The sequence below is a fragment of the Rhodnius prolixus genome, unplaced genomic scaffold, assembly GCF_049639745.1.
Source record: "Rhodnius prolixus isolate KJV_2025 unplaced genomic scaffold, Rpr scaffold_8, whole genome shotgun sequence".
Lineage (NCBI taxonomy): Eukaryota > Metazoa > Arthropoda > Insecta > Hemiptera > Reduviidae > Rhodnius > Rhodnius prolixus.
The window spans coordinates 29,000,914-29,017,310 of NW_027411593.1; the positions used below are offsets into that span (position 1 = coordinate 29,000,914).

Consider the following 16,397-nt stretch of genomic DNA (forward strand, 5'->3'; position numbering starts at 1 on the left):
ATAATTCTTCTTAGAATGTAACAGAGTTTAAATAGAATATTGTATATTTCTAGTTAACCAAATAAGTTACATTAAGGACTGGTGTACTCACAATTTTTACACTCAGGAAATGCTGTACTGGATGAAGGCTGGGCGGGAGCAGGATTGCCTGGAGGCGGAGGTCTCAATCTTCTCTTCAGTTTTGGCATATCAAAAGGGAGATCGTGCAAGTCTACAGAAGTGGCCGAACCAGAAGTATCCTGTACGCTGGTAGATTCTTGTAACAACCGTCTTCTTCTTAATTTAGGCATATCAAATGGTAAATCACCAAAATCCAGGGGATTGATATTTCCTACCCTTGACTCAATGGAAATTCCACTATCCGAGCCTTGATGTGCTTCCTGATCAAAACATAGTCCAAGGTTAATAAGATTTCTGTTCTGTGGAGTTCTTCTCTTTTTCTCACCTATCGGCGTCACTGCTTCTTCAGGAGATGCCTTTTCTGAATTATTGTTCTTGTTATTTTCCGATGTCTCAGAGCACGGTTCTTGAGAAGACTTATCTGATATTGGCGATAGTATATTTAATTTATTCTGCTGGAAGACTCTTGTACTTAGTGTGTTTAAAGCCGGATGAAAAGCACCAGTACCGCTGCCGGCAGAATCGGAACTATGCGAACTAAGTGAACTACTGCGACGACTTTCACAGCTCGAAGTAGATCGATTTCCCTCGCTAGTACTGCTTCTTATCGACTCCAGACTGCCACCACTGCTGCTAGTAGCCATTGATTCTGTACTTGAATATTTCATACGTCTTGGAGTCCTCGACTTAATCTCTAGGATATCTAATCCCCTTGTTTTAACTGCTTTATTCTCTTGATTTTCCGAGCAGACTCTCTGTCTGGACGGATCTTGTATTTGATCGACGAGAAAATTTCTCGGCCGATGTTTGGTCGATTTTATAGGCAATCTGAGATCCTTAGCTCGGACGGGTATGTCCGGTGCACTCTGGACGGAGGCCATGCAAATACCAGAATGGAATTTTGTGGGCAAAGGTGCACTGCTAGGAGGTGTAGGTGCTACAAAAGGCCTTATACCAAGATCAAGTCGACTAAGACCTTGACGCAAACCTTCTGTACTGCTATCCTCGATGTTTGTGGTTCTAACGAGCGAACGTGGTCTTTTGTAGTATGATTCACTATCAGTTCTACTAGCAACTTGTATTGACTTGTTTGTTACATCATCGACGTCTAGTTCATCATCGGATTTGCTTATTTTAGAATCGAATGCTGTTTCGTATTGGTGTCTGCGCGACATTTCGTCAGTCCTCGGCGACATCCGGTCTTCGGATGTATCTGACGTTAGATCGCCGTAATAGTAGGGTGTGGCCCTGACCACTCCACCTTCTTCTTCTACATTTTCGTAAACTTCCCCTCCCTCTGCCGCCTCCTCGCCACACAACGAGCCGCTATCTGTCCAACACTCTATTAACAAACGAAAAAGTAAACATTAATAATGTATTTAAAACTGACAGCATGCAATTCACTAGCTAAGCATATAATGTGCCAAAAGGTGCACCACCACTAAGGGCCAAAGGTCAAGGTATTTTACGCAAGAATTTTCGTAAAATACAAACATATTAAGTTGCTTCAACATATTTTTATAATATTCATTAAACAATATTCGAAGAGTATTTATTTTGAATTCCAAATGAGAACGTTTGGAAAGCTCCAGATTTATGATAAATGGCTTCCTTATAACAAGTTATTTGTAAAACGTATTTGTTTAGCACATAAATTTTTGCAAACTGGTAAGATAGAAATTATGCTCTGGTCATTTCTTAGTATCGGATTAACCCATTGTATGGGCTGTTTAAAATGGTTCCATCAATCGGCGAATACTTAGGAGTGGTTCTGATGAGCGAACTTGGGGAACTCTTGTATGATTCACTATTAATTCTAGCTGTAACTTATATTGACAAACTATGGTCCTCAACACGGCAAAGATAATACGAAATTCATCGAAGGACATTATTCCTTTCATTTATGTAATTGTACTCGACTTTTGGAAGAATTTGTAAGCATCGTAGACTGGAAAATACACTGATTTCCCACTTTCTTAATTGTAACCACAGAATTAATTAATTTTGTTCTTTCTAAGTGGTGCAAGTTTTAGGCGAATCAAAAAAGAAATTGTTTTAAAAAATAGCCAAGCATAGTGATTCTACAGAAGAAAAGCAAATTTTCAGCGATCTCTCAAATAATATTCACCATTAGCTTACCTGATACTGCAGTTATCATCAAATTTATTTTCTAACGAAAAGATTTGATAAATTCTTACCATGAATACATTTATTGAGTAGTAATACAATTCGCACACGTAATTTGATCAGAACATCATTTCACACTTGAAAAAAGTACGAATCCAATATTAACTGATTTCAAGCTCTGTCAAGTATTAATTATTTTATAGAAATATCGAAAAGAATAGAAAAAATTAACTTTGTAAAATAGCTTAGATCTGTTTTAAGTACAATTTTATTTAAAGGATCTCGAGTAAGAAATATTTGTTGATTTAAATTAAGATTTCACGTAGACCTACAGTGAAATATACAAGATCTATTGTGGCTCCATTAAATGTCAGTGTTTGTTTTGTAGCACATTGATTCTTTACGGTGTGCGAGACTAACTTGAAAAATCTCCTGGCAGTGTGTGTTTTTTACTTCAAATCTTCATTTATTTTTCTAATAAGTTCCCGATTAATCTAAAAGTGGATCCTCATTAAATATATTCTTTACAATTACTTTTCCAAAATGCATTCAACAAATTAGTCGGTTCTCTGATAGTCTCAGAAAATTGTAATTTTTAATATAATGTAATTTTTTATATTTTGTGTTTGCAGCGTTAAATATCCCTTTATAAGATACCTGTGTAACATGAACTTCAACCAATATTTATAAGCTTTACAAAAGATTCGTTTGTGCTCATTAAAATATATATTGGTTATAAAGAAGACAATCTTTAGTTCCATTACTTGGTGGTGAAGATGGAAGAAGAAATAAGGGACCAGGATAGAGGATGAAATAAAGGAGAATTAGTCAGAAACAGGAATGCAAGGAAGCACACACATAGTGTTGAAGTGGGAAGAGGAAAGATGCCTTATACAGGCTCCCCTTTAAGACTGCAGGGTAAAGGAGGCTATTTCGTCGGCCCTCAAGATTTATTTCTAGAAGACCACAAAGCCAATATAACTATACAGAATTGTGTCTTAAGACAGTTCCAATAATTCCTATCACTTTCCCACTCGTTTTGCACTGGCTTTTCGCCTGAGCGCATAAAACGAAGAACACCATCTGAAGTCCTATTGTTTAGTAAATAACAAAAGGACTTGCCAGTGAGGAGCTTTCCTTAACTTCCTAACAATACAATTTACTCCATTCTCACATTTTTATGATTAATGCTTGCTTTAGAGTTGTAGTTGGCAAAATAAAAAGGAGCTTCAGAAACATCAAATCTACTGCGTTGTAAACTCAATTGTGGCTCCCTTAAATGTCAGGATTTGTAAATAGAAGTTGTAATCTGTAAAGAGAACAAAGGCTAGGAATAAGTGAACAGTTGATAACTAATCACGAAATGCAGGTAATTCCTAATAGAGGTATGTATTATTAATGTTTTGATTAATAACTAGTAAAAAAAATTATAGGAATTACAAGCGAGTAGATGATTATATTATTTTGCTAAAACAGCTGGTAAAGTTAGTCAGCCCAAATTCATTTCTTTATTTCTTATATTTTAGTGGAGAGTAATTTTTAAATCTACTTCCAGAACTCAAATTATGCGCCATCCTCCACAGAGGAATCAAGCTTTTTAATTTTACATTGAATTTAAGCAGTAGGAATTTAAAAAGAGAGCTAAAAGAGAAAAGAGAATTTACGGAGGCTTCCATAATGGGAGGCATGCTTACCAATAATGTTCTACGGTGTAATACACACAAGTGAGCGTTTTTCTTTCGTACTTCTCAAAATTGATTAATTAGCATGTTCATTAAAACCGTTTCTTAATTACCATAATTACTTATCTTTCTTTAGTACGTCATTTATCAAATGTGTCAACGGTTGAAGCAGATGTATAGGCGCTTAGAGCATTCTACAAAAAAATTTTGGATTGTAGTCGGTGGTAGAGCACTTGTTAATGAGCCCAAAACTTCTGTTCTGTAAATCAATAATGGATTAAGCATACAGTATTGTAGATAAGAATGTTGTCTTTCGTGAGACCAGATTGTATCGTCGTCGGTATACGATAGTATCATTTAGTATGAGTTTAGTATAATTAAATAGTTTTTAGGTGAGTATTTTGACCAGATACGAGTTCTAAATAGCGAAATGAAAGATTAACAGACCACCATAATGTAATTACCTATTACAATAATTAAACTGAACTTATTAATTATAATAAATGGAACAATTTTAATGAGATGAATTGTCTTCAAACATACCATTCTTATGAAAGAGTTTTCGCCATTAGTATGATAGGAAATAATATGATTCAAACCTTGCATTTATTAAGAAAAGCAGTAAACTGCTTTTGAACATTTCAGGCTTTGACAGTCTCAGTCTGAATAAGAATAATTAAAAATCAGAACCACTTTATAACAATGAGGAAATTCCATAAAATACAGTAATCTTATTCTACAAGACGTTCTTCTAGTGAAATCTTCGATATTTTAATTCAAGCCTCAACTTTAAGGATGCATTAGTATTTTATAGCTAAAAATATGTTTATTGTATTATTTTGGTACTTCATGAGAAAAGTTTGGTACAACTTAACCCGTTGTAGAAGTGTGTATCCAGAGAAATATTTTAATTAAATGCTTCAGGCATTTAAATTGATACGTTGTAATAAGTTTAAAGAAAAAATATTCTAAAAGAAAAAAAAGAAATCGTTGGAAGACTATTTGACATTTTCAGGACATCTACAAAATAAATACTTGCACGGAAAATTTAAGGAAAAACTGTTTTCTGCAATCACTACCAACTAATATAATTTAAATTTTAAGTAAATATAAGTTCATATGGGTGCCTAAATTTGAAATTTACTCTTTACCATAAGTTTTTGAAAAGAAAAGATGGGAAGATAAAGAGGAGGGCAATTTATATTAGGAGCTGAATGCCGAAGGAGGGTTTGTTGACAAAAAAAAAAAGTGGTAGTGAATTAATAAAGTTGAAAAATGTTTCTCTTTTTTATTTTCTTTTCTTTTTTGTGAGAAAAAAGAGGGAACTGCAGTAAAGAACAGGTGGACAAGGGAAAGGGAGATTCACTAGGTAACAAATGTGAGCAACGCATGTACGAACATGTTCGAACAAGATACTTCATGCTTACACCAACGCTAAAGGCACTGCTCCCTCTCAATCATGCTCTATCGTACGTGAGCTTCTTCATCACTTAGTGTTAGATAAATTTGATGCACTTACAGTGCTCGTTCACACAAATAGGAAACTAACACTCATTGGAAAATTCACAGAGCTCGACTTAAAACAAAAACTAGGTCATTAAACATTAACAAATTGGTCATATCCAATTCGGTGTTTTTTCCTAGTATTTTACCGTTCGTTTCTCAAATGAAGGCTACCCTTTATGTTTATTTTAGCCCTGGCCATAAAAGCAGGTGACAGAGACAGAAGTAGTAGAAATCTAGCCGAACTGATTGCCAATTCGGTGTTTTTCCCTTGCATTTTACCTTTCATTTCCCAAATTAAGGCTACCCTCTATGTTTATTTTAGCCCTGGCCATAAAAGCAGGTGACAGAGACAGAAGTAGTAGAAATCTAGCCGAACTGATTGCCAATTCGGTGTTTTTCCCTTGCATTTTACCTTTCATTTTCCAAATGAAGGCTATCCTTTATGTTTATTTTAACCTTGGCCATAAATGTAGGTGACAGAGACAGAAATAGTAGAAATCTAGACGAACTGGATGCCAATTCGGTGTTTTTCCCTTGCATTTTACCTTTCATTTTCCAAATGAAGGCTATCCTTTATGTTTATTTTAACCCTGGCCATAAATGTAGGTGACAGAGACAGAAATAGTAGAAATCTATACCAACTGGATGCCAATTCGGTGTTTTCCCTTGTATTTTACCGTTCAATTCCCAAATGAAGGCTACCCTTTATGTTTATTTTAGCCCTGGCCATAAATGTAGGTGACAGAGACAGAAATAGTAGAAATCTAGACGAACTGGAAGCCAATTCGGTGTTTTTCCCTTGTATTTTACCTTTCATTTTCCAAATGAAGGCTACCCTTTATGTTTATTTTAGCCCTGGCCATAAATGTAGGTGACAGAGACAGAAATAGTAGAAATCTAGACGAACTGGATGCCAATTCGGTGTTTTTCCCTTGTATTTTACCTTTCATTTTCCAAATGAAGGCAATCCTTTATGTTTATTTTAGCCCTGGCCATAAATGTAAGTGACAGAGACAGAAATAGTAGAAATCTAGACGAACTGGATGCCAATTCGGTGTTTTTCCCTTGCATTTTACCTTTCATTTTCCAAATGAAGGCTACCCTTTATGTTTATTTTAGCCCTGGCCATAAATGTAGGTGACAGAGACAGAAATAGTAGAAATCTAGACGAACTGGATGCCAATTCGGTGTTTTTCCCTTGTATTTTACCTTTCATTTTCCAAATGAAGGCTACCCTTTATGTTTATTTTAGCCCTGGCCATAAATGTAGGTGACAGAGACAGAAATAGTAGAAATCTAGACGAACTGGAAGCCAATTCGGTGTTTTTCCCTTGCATTTTACCTTTCATTTTCCAAATGAAGGCTATCCTTTATGTTTATTTTAACCCTGGCCATAAATGTAGGTGACAGAGACAGAAATAGTAGAAATCTAGACGAACTGGATGCAAATTCGGTGTTTTTCCCTTGTATTTTACCTTTCATTTTCCAAATGAAGGCTACCCTTTATGTTTATTTTAGCCCTGGCCATAAATGTAGGTGACAGAGACAGAAATAGTAGAAATCTAGACGAACTGGAAGCCAATTCGGTGTTTTTCCCTTGTATTTTACCTTTCATTTCCCAAATGAAGGCTACCCTTTATGTTTATTTTAGCCCTGGCCATAAATGTAGGTGACAGAGACAGAAATAGTAGAAATCTAGACGAACTGGATGCCAATTCGGTGTTTTTCCCTTGTATTTTACCTTTCATTTTCCAAATGAAGGCTACACTTTATGTTTATTTTAGCCCTGGCCATAAATGTAGGTGACAGAGACAGAAATAGTAGAAATCTAGACGAACTGGATGCCAATTCGGTGCTTTTTCCCTTGTACTTTACCTTTCATTTTCCAAATGAAGGCTACCCTTTATGTTTATAGGTAGTTATGAGAAAAGAGATGACTTCCTTCTGCTATTCAAACGCCACTACCAGATGTAAGTAAACATTATTTTAAAATTTTGCTGAGTAGAAAATAAATTTGTAAGATGTAAAACTTGCGAATTATTTTAAGCAGTTTTTATTTCTTTTTAAATAACTATTCTGACCATAATATTTTTTTAAATTTCTTTTATAATAATTGTATGAAAGAAAAAACTGTCTAAGAGCTGAAACTGAACAGTTACGATATAAATAAAAAGAGATGGAGTATGAATGAATTCAGAGAATTATAAAGTGAAGTAGGGTTAGGAAGAGGGCGGAGCCCTTCAGAATCAGGGTGCACACTCAGCTCAATGAGTGTCTTCTAAAACATCAATTATAGCCCTGTAGCTACTCTTGAATCTTGCCATTTGCTGCTGGCAAGTTCTCCTCACTAAACCTGTTCCTTTAAGTGCACGAATTACATGCTCAAACTCCTAGTAATTAGTGACATTTCCTTATGTTTCACTTCTAAATGCTGTGTGTCTACTTTGAAAGACCCTTCAAGTAAACATCAGCAACACAGATTTACAAACGATAAGGATGACTAATCTAAAAGGGTTATGGCTTCTTTGTTAAGATACTTTACTAAATCATATTCTTTGTATTACGATTCTCTCAAGAGATTTTATTCACAATAATAATCGCTCCTCTCTTTCACCCTCTTCTAGGAACTTAAAAAGACTAGGGATAAACAAAAATAAAATAAAAGAACGGGGTATTCATTTATTTCTTGTTGACTAAGAGAGCGGAAGATTAGAATAGTTTGATGTAGAACGCGAAAGACAACCTTAGATACTTGCGAAATTTCGGTTTAAACCAAAACGAGTTTAATGGCCATCACTTATTATATTACTTGCTGATACGACGAATCGTCACAAATAAAACGGCAAACAACAAATCAGGTGATATCATTTTCCGATAAATAATCTGCCTGAAAAAATTTAAAAGTTATGTTTTTCAACCTATCATCGGTCATTCCTAATTTCTAATTCTTTTTACCTTTTACAATATCTAACTTCGATGGCCATTTAAATTTGTTTATCGATGTTAGCTTAATAATATATTTTTTTACGCAATTCATTTGACAAAGTCTCTTCCAATTCTTGAGAAAGGCTAATAATTTTTTCCAGTAGTCAGTTAGGAAAAAAAATTAATTCACTTAGAAATCTAAATGTAGGAGTGCTGCGAGCGCCAGTCATTTGGGGTTCAATAATTCCAGGTACCACAATCGGGGAGCCCCAGAACGATTAAAAATAACTAGAAATATTGTATCTATAAAAAAATTGGGAAATTTAAATGCTTAAACCATAATGTGATACTTAATTGGAAGCAAAAAAGGGTCGTATTCAAAGTAGGTAAACACCCAGTTTGAACAAACTAATTATGTCTTAAAAGACTTAATTAGTTGCAATTAACTACAACACACAGCATGACCACAGCTATACAAAATAAATACTCATAAAAAGAATCGCCATTTATTTTAAGATTAACCGGTTCTTTTTCACAATAAAAGAATAAACAATAACTATTCTTACACTGCTTAGATCAAACAAACTTTTAGACGACGCAAAAATGATGATTCGAAACTTGGAACTTCTAGAGTATTTTCCAACTTGAAAATTCTGGAGTGTTTCTAGAAATAAATAACTCTCTTTCTCTCCCATATTCTTGAACATAACTTGATGTTACTTTTACGGAATATAATCCAACTGTTACATTGTGCAAACTGTGACAGGAGGACCCAGGTTGAGTCATCTTGGTTAACTAAGTGCATTCTCAGATGAGAATGTAACAGTGAAGTGACTCATGGCAATGTTATTGCAATCCTATCTGGATGGGAAATTATTATTTTATTTCACTCCTTACACTGTTATTATGTTTCTTTTTACCTCCATATTAATATCTTCATGCTTTAAGTTTTTAATAACCAGCAGTGCCCAGAAAATTATTAAATAATTTTAAAACAGTTTGATAGTAATTTTACAGTAAAAGTCATTAAAATATGAAGTTACAACGTCTTAATATGGTGGATCATCCTGAAAATAAACTGTACTATACCAACAACTAACTTCATACGTGGAAGTTAAAATTTCTCACGCATAAGAGATTATGCAGATTTGCTGGAGGCTATATACTCCGTAACCGAGGACATTACTGCTCAGTTAATGTGAGTTAAATTAAATTTGCGCAGATTTGAGGCTAAGGGTAAGGTTAGCTAGTTGGTGGAGGGTTGGTGAATATCCCCCAAAGGCAGAGCTGTCCCCAAACCAGTGCCGGTAACGAGATTTTCAAGAGGCGAGTTGTCAATTAAAGTGTACCCAGTAAGTTACACACCCCTCTCTTTTACTAATTGTTTGCAAACGATGTTGTACAGGAAGAGGACCTCTACTTCCTATTACAAATCACTGCCAGTGTTATTACTGAAATAATTTTATAAAATGTTTCTTTGATGAAGTTCTTTTAGGTTGAATGAAGTTGCTGGGTTGATGTGGTCATTAAAAGTTTATAACTTTCTTTGCTTTGCTGTAAAACGACTTTACAATACATTAGTTTTTTTTTTTTAAATTTAGGTTACTTCTTAGTTTCTTTTTTTATTCTATGTCACTTCTTTATAAGTTTAAAAGGTTGTGTTCAGAACGATCAAGTTGTGTAGTATATTCTTGCACCAATTTGTGGTTCAAAATTTGGTACGCCACTAGAAGCATCTTGACACTTCTCTGACTGAAATTTCCAGCAAAGTTGAAACAAACTAATTGTACAGGTGCCATCAACCTCATGGTTGATTTGCCCCTTTAATCAAGACTTTTGTTGAAATAACTATTTAATGAGAAGCTAAACGACCCAGTTAAATCCTATAATCACGTAAATTTCTTGTCCAGAAGTTTGTTCCAAATAAAAGTTATCTTATTTGATAATTAGTAATACAGTATTATTGTATTCTAATACTAACTCATTTTCGAAAAAAATCATCACGAATAACTAATCAATAAACTTACAATTCATTGACAGATTTTGATCAAATTCAGGCTTTTGGCCACCTTTAGATCAGATTTTGCAGGTAGGGCTTCAAAGAAAATCGCAAGCATTTGACAAAAGCTACCGGACTGGAATTCAGAAAAGAAATGTATTGTCGACTTCGACTAAAACTCGCATTTTAGAGTAAGTTAAGAAAATAACAAATTAATTTGAAATTTCAATCTAGTACAATACCTGCTTTTATGAGAAATAAGAGAAACTATGATTACTCTTTAACAAAAACTTACAGTTTAAAATGTTAAGTATAAGGGTTGATTAAACGCCAAAAGGTACACAAATCAGCAAGTACCCAACATTTCATTAATTCTTCATTAATATTTAAGTAATTTTACTGCATTAATATTCATTAATATTTTTTAGAATTTATTAGATGTCACAGACCCTTATGCTGGCCATTTTCGTCTACAAAATATATGTTCAAGTAGAACTGTAGATTGACGTAATATCTAGTTATTTATAATAATCAAACTGTTGATTACAGGTTAGAAAGAAAAACGTTATAAAAAATAAAAAAAATTATGAGGCTAAAGAATTCAAAACCTTTTTTAAAAAATGCTTACACCAACATACATCAATGATTTTGTTTATTTTATTTATTTTTATTTTTAAATAAAAATTGTTGGTTTAAGTTCATTCTTCGATTAAAGTAATTGTTATTTTATGTTGTAGTCAAACGTTTATAATAATAGGTAATAATTATCTGGCTTTATCGCAAATAATATAGTTTTCTTCAATTACATTCTCAATCTAGGTATTCATCCCACAATGTTGTATATATGTAATATAAAATGAATAAGATATGCATATTTTTAGGGCAGCTAATTATACCAGTATTTTACTATAAGTAAAATTAGGGGGACTAAATTAAATTACAATTGAGAAATCAATAATTGTTGAATAATCTACTTGTTATTATCTGTGTATTATTTGTGCTCACGAATATTTCGGTAAGATGAATTCAAGACAGTAGCCGACTCTAACTTTGTCTTTTTCTACTTTAACATGCATGTACGTATATGTGATTGATCATAATTATAACAAAAAAATATTATAAATGAAGTGGCCAGCATAAGGGTCTGTGACATCTAATAAATTCTAAAAAATATTAATGAATATTAATGCAGTAAAATTACTTAAATATTAATGAAGAATTAATGAAATGTTGGGTGCTTGCTGATTTGTGTACCTTTTGGCGTTTAATCAACCCTTATACTTAACATTTTAAACTGTAAGTTTTTGTTAAAGAGATTTTTGTACCTTTTGGATGGATTTTCCTTTTTGTCTATTTTGCAAAGTTACATATCTGCTTTACAGATTTTTTTTTTAATTTGGAATAAGCATTTCTATCATTATAACCTGATAAGGTGTTAAGTCGGAACCGTAACTACCACTGGAGAGATCTTTTTAAAGAATGATTATAGTTGCCATCCTCTATAACAATTTTTTTTTTAAAAAAGCGTTTTGAATAACATAGGAAGATATTTGTACGTAAATAACAAAATTAAACTGCGATTTCAGTACTTCCCTTTAAGAGGAGTAAGAAAAATACAACTGCGATTGCAGTACTTCTAGGCAAAGAGACAAAGATTTTTTAATCGAACGACAATTCATTGATTTAAATCGGTTCACTCATTGATAATTTAAACGATTGCAGTACTTCCTCTTAGTAGGTGCAAGAGCATGATAGCACTTCACAGCCACGCAGAGGAGCTTTAACCACTTATTCGAGCTGAATTTTATCAAAATCGGACTAAGCGTTATAGAAATATTGGTAATAATAGTTTTAGAAAGGGCCTTATTTGGGTGGGGCGAACTCCCCTCCTTATGAGGCACAGCGTCCAGGCTTTTAAAGTGCAAATCTGTACAAAATTTCGATTCGAATGACACATCATTCATGAAAATCGGTTCACGTGTGGATAATTTGAAACGATTGCTGTACTTCCCCTTACAAGGGTAAGAGCAGATCGTCGCTTTAATGTTACGTAGGGAAGCCCTCACCCTATCATCCTACCAAATTTTATCAAAATCGGGCTAAGATTTACAGAGTTATTAGTAATAATAATTTTGGAGGGGGTCTCACATACATGGGGCTAACTCCTCTCCCATTCGATGTACAGCGTCGAGACCCCCAAAAGGCACATCTACATAAAATTCCAAATCGAATGACACCTCATTCATGAAAATCGGTTCGCGCGTTTAGGCGCTACGTTGTTTACAAAAAAGGTAACAACAAGAACAACAAGAACAACAAGAAGAACAAGAACAAGAACATTTTCTGAAAATGCCGTTTTTGCTCATTTTCAGCAACGTATTTCTCAAAACCTATTAGATATGAGTTGATGCAAAAAAATTACAGTCATAAAGGAGGATTTGCCCTTTAATTTAAAGAAAATTTGGGAATTTTATCTTTTATAGAAAAAGAGAAAAAAATTGTCAAAGTTGGGTGTTTTTCAACGTTACGCTTTTTCGTGCAGTTTTTGATGGTCAACCCTTATACAACTGTCCTACCGGACAGTTTTAATAACCCAAAAACCTGTATTACTTTTACCTACACTGCCATTTTATTTTTATTTTTGAGAAATATCTTAACAAATCTCGTCCTTAAAACATCAAGCCCAAACACTTGTAATGCATTTCTATTAGAATTGAGATATGAAGTAAGAGTAGACAGTTGTTTCTTTAAAGATGTTAATTCATTTCTTTTGCTGCTGCAATTTAAGAAAGTTCTGCACGGTGTTAGATTTTAGACTAGAGTTATTGCAGTATGAGATTTTTGTTGCATTTTTTTTTTTTTAAGGTAACTCTACCAGTTCGTAAAGCATTGGTGATTCAGAATTATGGAATGCATATACTGAAGCTGAAGGGGAAGTCAAACAATGGCATTGTCTAAGTTTGTACAGAATAGAACTGCAAAGCTTTACAGAGAAGCTGATAATGTCGCTAAGTTAGCCAACTACTTAGATAATCTTATTGAAGAACAACCTCGCTATTATGGTGACCAATTCAAGTTCAACTAGATGTCTTGGCAAGGACTAAAACTGCCCCAAAGTAGATCAAGAACTGAATCAGGCTGTACTTCCCTTTAATACAATAATAACATGAACAATTAGTATTTTTTGCTTCAATTTGATTTTTTTATTCTTTTAACTTTCCGATGGGCCATGATGATAAGAATAATAATAAGAATAATGGCGCCCATTTCTTTTTAGCTCATACATGTGTTTGTAGATTGTAGATTGTACAAGACGGGCGGTTCCACCAAAAAAAGGGGAAGGAACGCAGGCAATCCTGATGCCCATTGTTCCCCGCCCACCCCTCATCTCATGAGAGATACCGGGGTTTAAAAACAAATCCGGCTAAAAATTACCAGATGCTAATATAATAACCTAACAAAGTAGCAACAGGACACTAGGGAGCTTGACGACTCAATCGCCCAGTGCACTGAATAAACCTAGAAAGTTCATTAAGATTACCAGATGCTACAATCTCCGGTAGGGAGACATTTGACCTTCCGAAGACGAGGAATCTAGTTTTAGAATAAACTGGGCACACCTCAACAATATGTGTTTAAATAATGCAAGTCCTTTGTCATCGCCTCCATCATCGAACTAGGTACACCTCGTTTACCGAACATCGGTGCGAAGTTCCTTTTCTATAGAACTTCTTCCATGCTTCTCAGTTCTGTACCAAAATTTACAGTTACTCACTCCATGTAACTCTTATCACTTGCTTCCATCACATTATCCTTCTAACTTGTCCACACCGACCTCACCATCGTGTGTATCAACCAATGTTTCGTGCACCACTCTTGCCGTACTGTCCAAACTCATGTTAAACAAATCTTTTCGTATTTTTTCTGTATATTATCTTCTATTGGCTGCGCTCTCATCTAGTTGGTCCTTACTAGTTCGTTTAGCTACCCTTCTCGTGTTGACTACCTCTCAATCATTCTCAAATATAGCTAACGAATGCCCTGTAACTCGCGTTTAGTTTCTTATTTAACGAGTAACTGAATGTGGTAGATCTGTAAATAAGTAGATCTATTTACCGACATTTTGGTTTTCTTGGACACTTTTCTGTTGCTACAGAAGCCCTTCTTGCCCACATTGAACATTTATCTGCAGCGCTTATCCTTCACCCTTTGTGTTTTCTATAAATCTGCGATCTGATAATATATAGTGGTGCCCGCAGTGCAGGATAGTTATATATCCATTAAAGAGATAGCCTTCCACTCTTTTAAATAAATTGTAAATAAAAATTCTGTACAATTTATCTATATATTTCTTAATACTACTCATCCACCTCTAATGATGGATGAATTTCCGAAACCAATTAGAAATTGAATAAAAAAAAACGTAATATGAGAGATAAAATCAACGAATCGGCACGCTGACATTGCACGATAATCAGTTTTAATTTATCTCAAAAATGAGATCGGTATCGATTGATTGTACAGTTTATTTATTAAAATTTCAAAGAGTAATCAGTACGGTAAATGCAAAAAGAGCGTTGATAATTTTGCCAACAATCGCCACTGCACCAAATGAAAAGCTCATGGGAGTTACGGAAATGAGAGACACGAAAAGGTTATAGTTCTAAAGCAGCATGAAACAAAACAAGTAAGAGATCAGTCAAGAGATGCATTTAAATGTAAGAAAAAGAGCGTAAACGAAGCCATTGAAAATTATCAACTAAAATTGTAATTGCTGTAATGAACTTAAAAGGATTCAGCTGAGTCGACTGTTGACTAACTATAAGTTGCTTTTATATTCACAAATCTTTACTCAAGAAGTAAATATAATCTTAGTAAGTATTTTCTGGTATGGCAGAAAGTGTGTTCAAATAATGTAAATGAAATCAGGAAAGCTGGAAAGATGTAAACTTCACTGAACACACTAAAGTTTATTCCACAAGTTGACTAAAAATTAACCAGAAAAGAATAAATTTACTTTAAGTAGCCCTAAATGAACGAATACCTGTAAAATGCTTTGGAACTTGAAACAATAAATTCTCTGGTGTTAGGGATATTATCATCAAAGTGGAAACAAAAATACAAACAAGTTCATCAACTTTAGTATTTTCAGGAAATCTCAAAATCTGTCTCTAGTCAGCACATAATTGTGAAAAATTGTACTATGACGCAAACACATCTCGAAGCAAAAAAAAAAAAAAAAAAATAGTTACCGATACTTCGTTTCGTGCTTCATTATTTTCAACAATCAAATTCGAAATCTAAAACAAAATCCAGAAATAATGAAAGTTGTAACTCACCTGAATTATGGTAAGGATGTGTATATTCTTTGTCTGGAGTTGTATATAATTTGTCGGTTGCTTCCTGACCTGGTTCTAGATAGGCTTTGGAGTCTCGTGGATCGCAGTACACTTCTACAACTTCCACCTGGACGACAAAGGAAGTGGTGATGTTATAAATACATATATTCACAGATATTCTACATGTTTGGGAAAATATTGTAATAAGAAAGCAAACTAAATAAGAAAGGTTTGCCTAAAAATAATAAGTAAAATAAAATGTATTTACAAGTAGAAAGAAAATTACGCCACAGTCCTTAAAATTGCTACTTTAAATTTGACTCTAATCACTATGACTGATTTCCCAAAACCTACATGCTTACCCACTTATCAGCATGTTAGCAAACTTTAACGAAAAACCTGAAAGAGTTTGTCGTACTTCTAATTGAAGCATTGCGACTGACAGTTCTGCCCTTAAAGAAGTAACCTCAGTAAAAATTTCTCTTTTAATTGTTGTTGGTTTTTAAAGTTTTCACCATTATCGTAACATACACCAACTATAGTGAGAGAATGTAAAAAATGTTCAAATAAGTTCTCATTAATCTTAAGTAATAAACTTACAACTAGCTATGATAAATTTCAAAATAATTGATACTTGGTATCAGCAGTAACAAGATTGTCAAGATGATCGATTGGTATACCCTTCTATAATGACAGGTG

General features: G+C 33.9%; 1 protein-coding gene across 3 annotated transcripts in view; it reads right to left on the bottom strand.

The window, feature by feature from the left end:
• hwt (SH2 domain-containing adapter heavyweight) overlaps positions 1 to 16,397 on the bottom strand; it is a 221,008-nt gene that overhangs the window by 8,048 nt on the left and 196,563 nt on the right. For all 3 annotated transcript variants that reach the window (XM_074122204.1, XM_074122203.1, XM_074122205.1), the window contains exons 3-4: positions 15,699 to 15,825; positions 92 to 1,462 (exon numbers count right to left, since the gene is read on the bottom strand). In XM_074122204.1, coding sequence (XP_073978305.1) covers positions 92 to 1,462; positions 15,699 to 15,825 — 1,498 coding nt within the window. The remainder of the gene's footprint in view (positions 1 to 91; positions 1,463 to 15,698; positions 15,826 to 16,397) is intronic.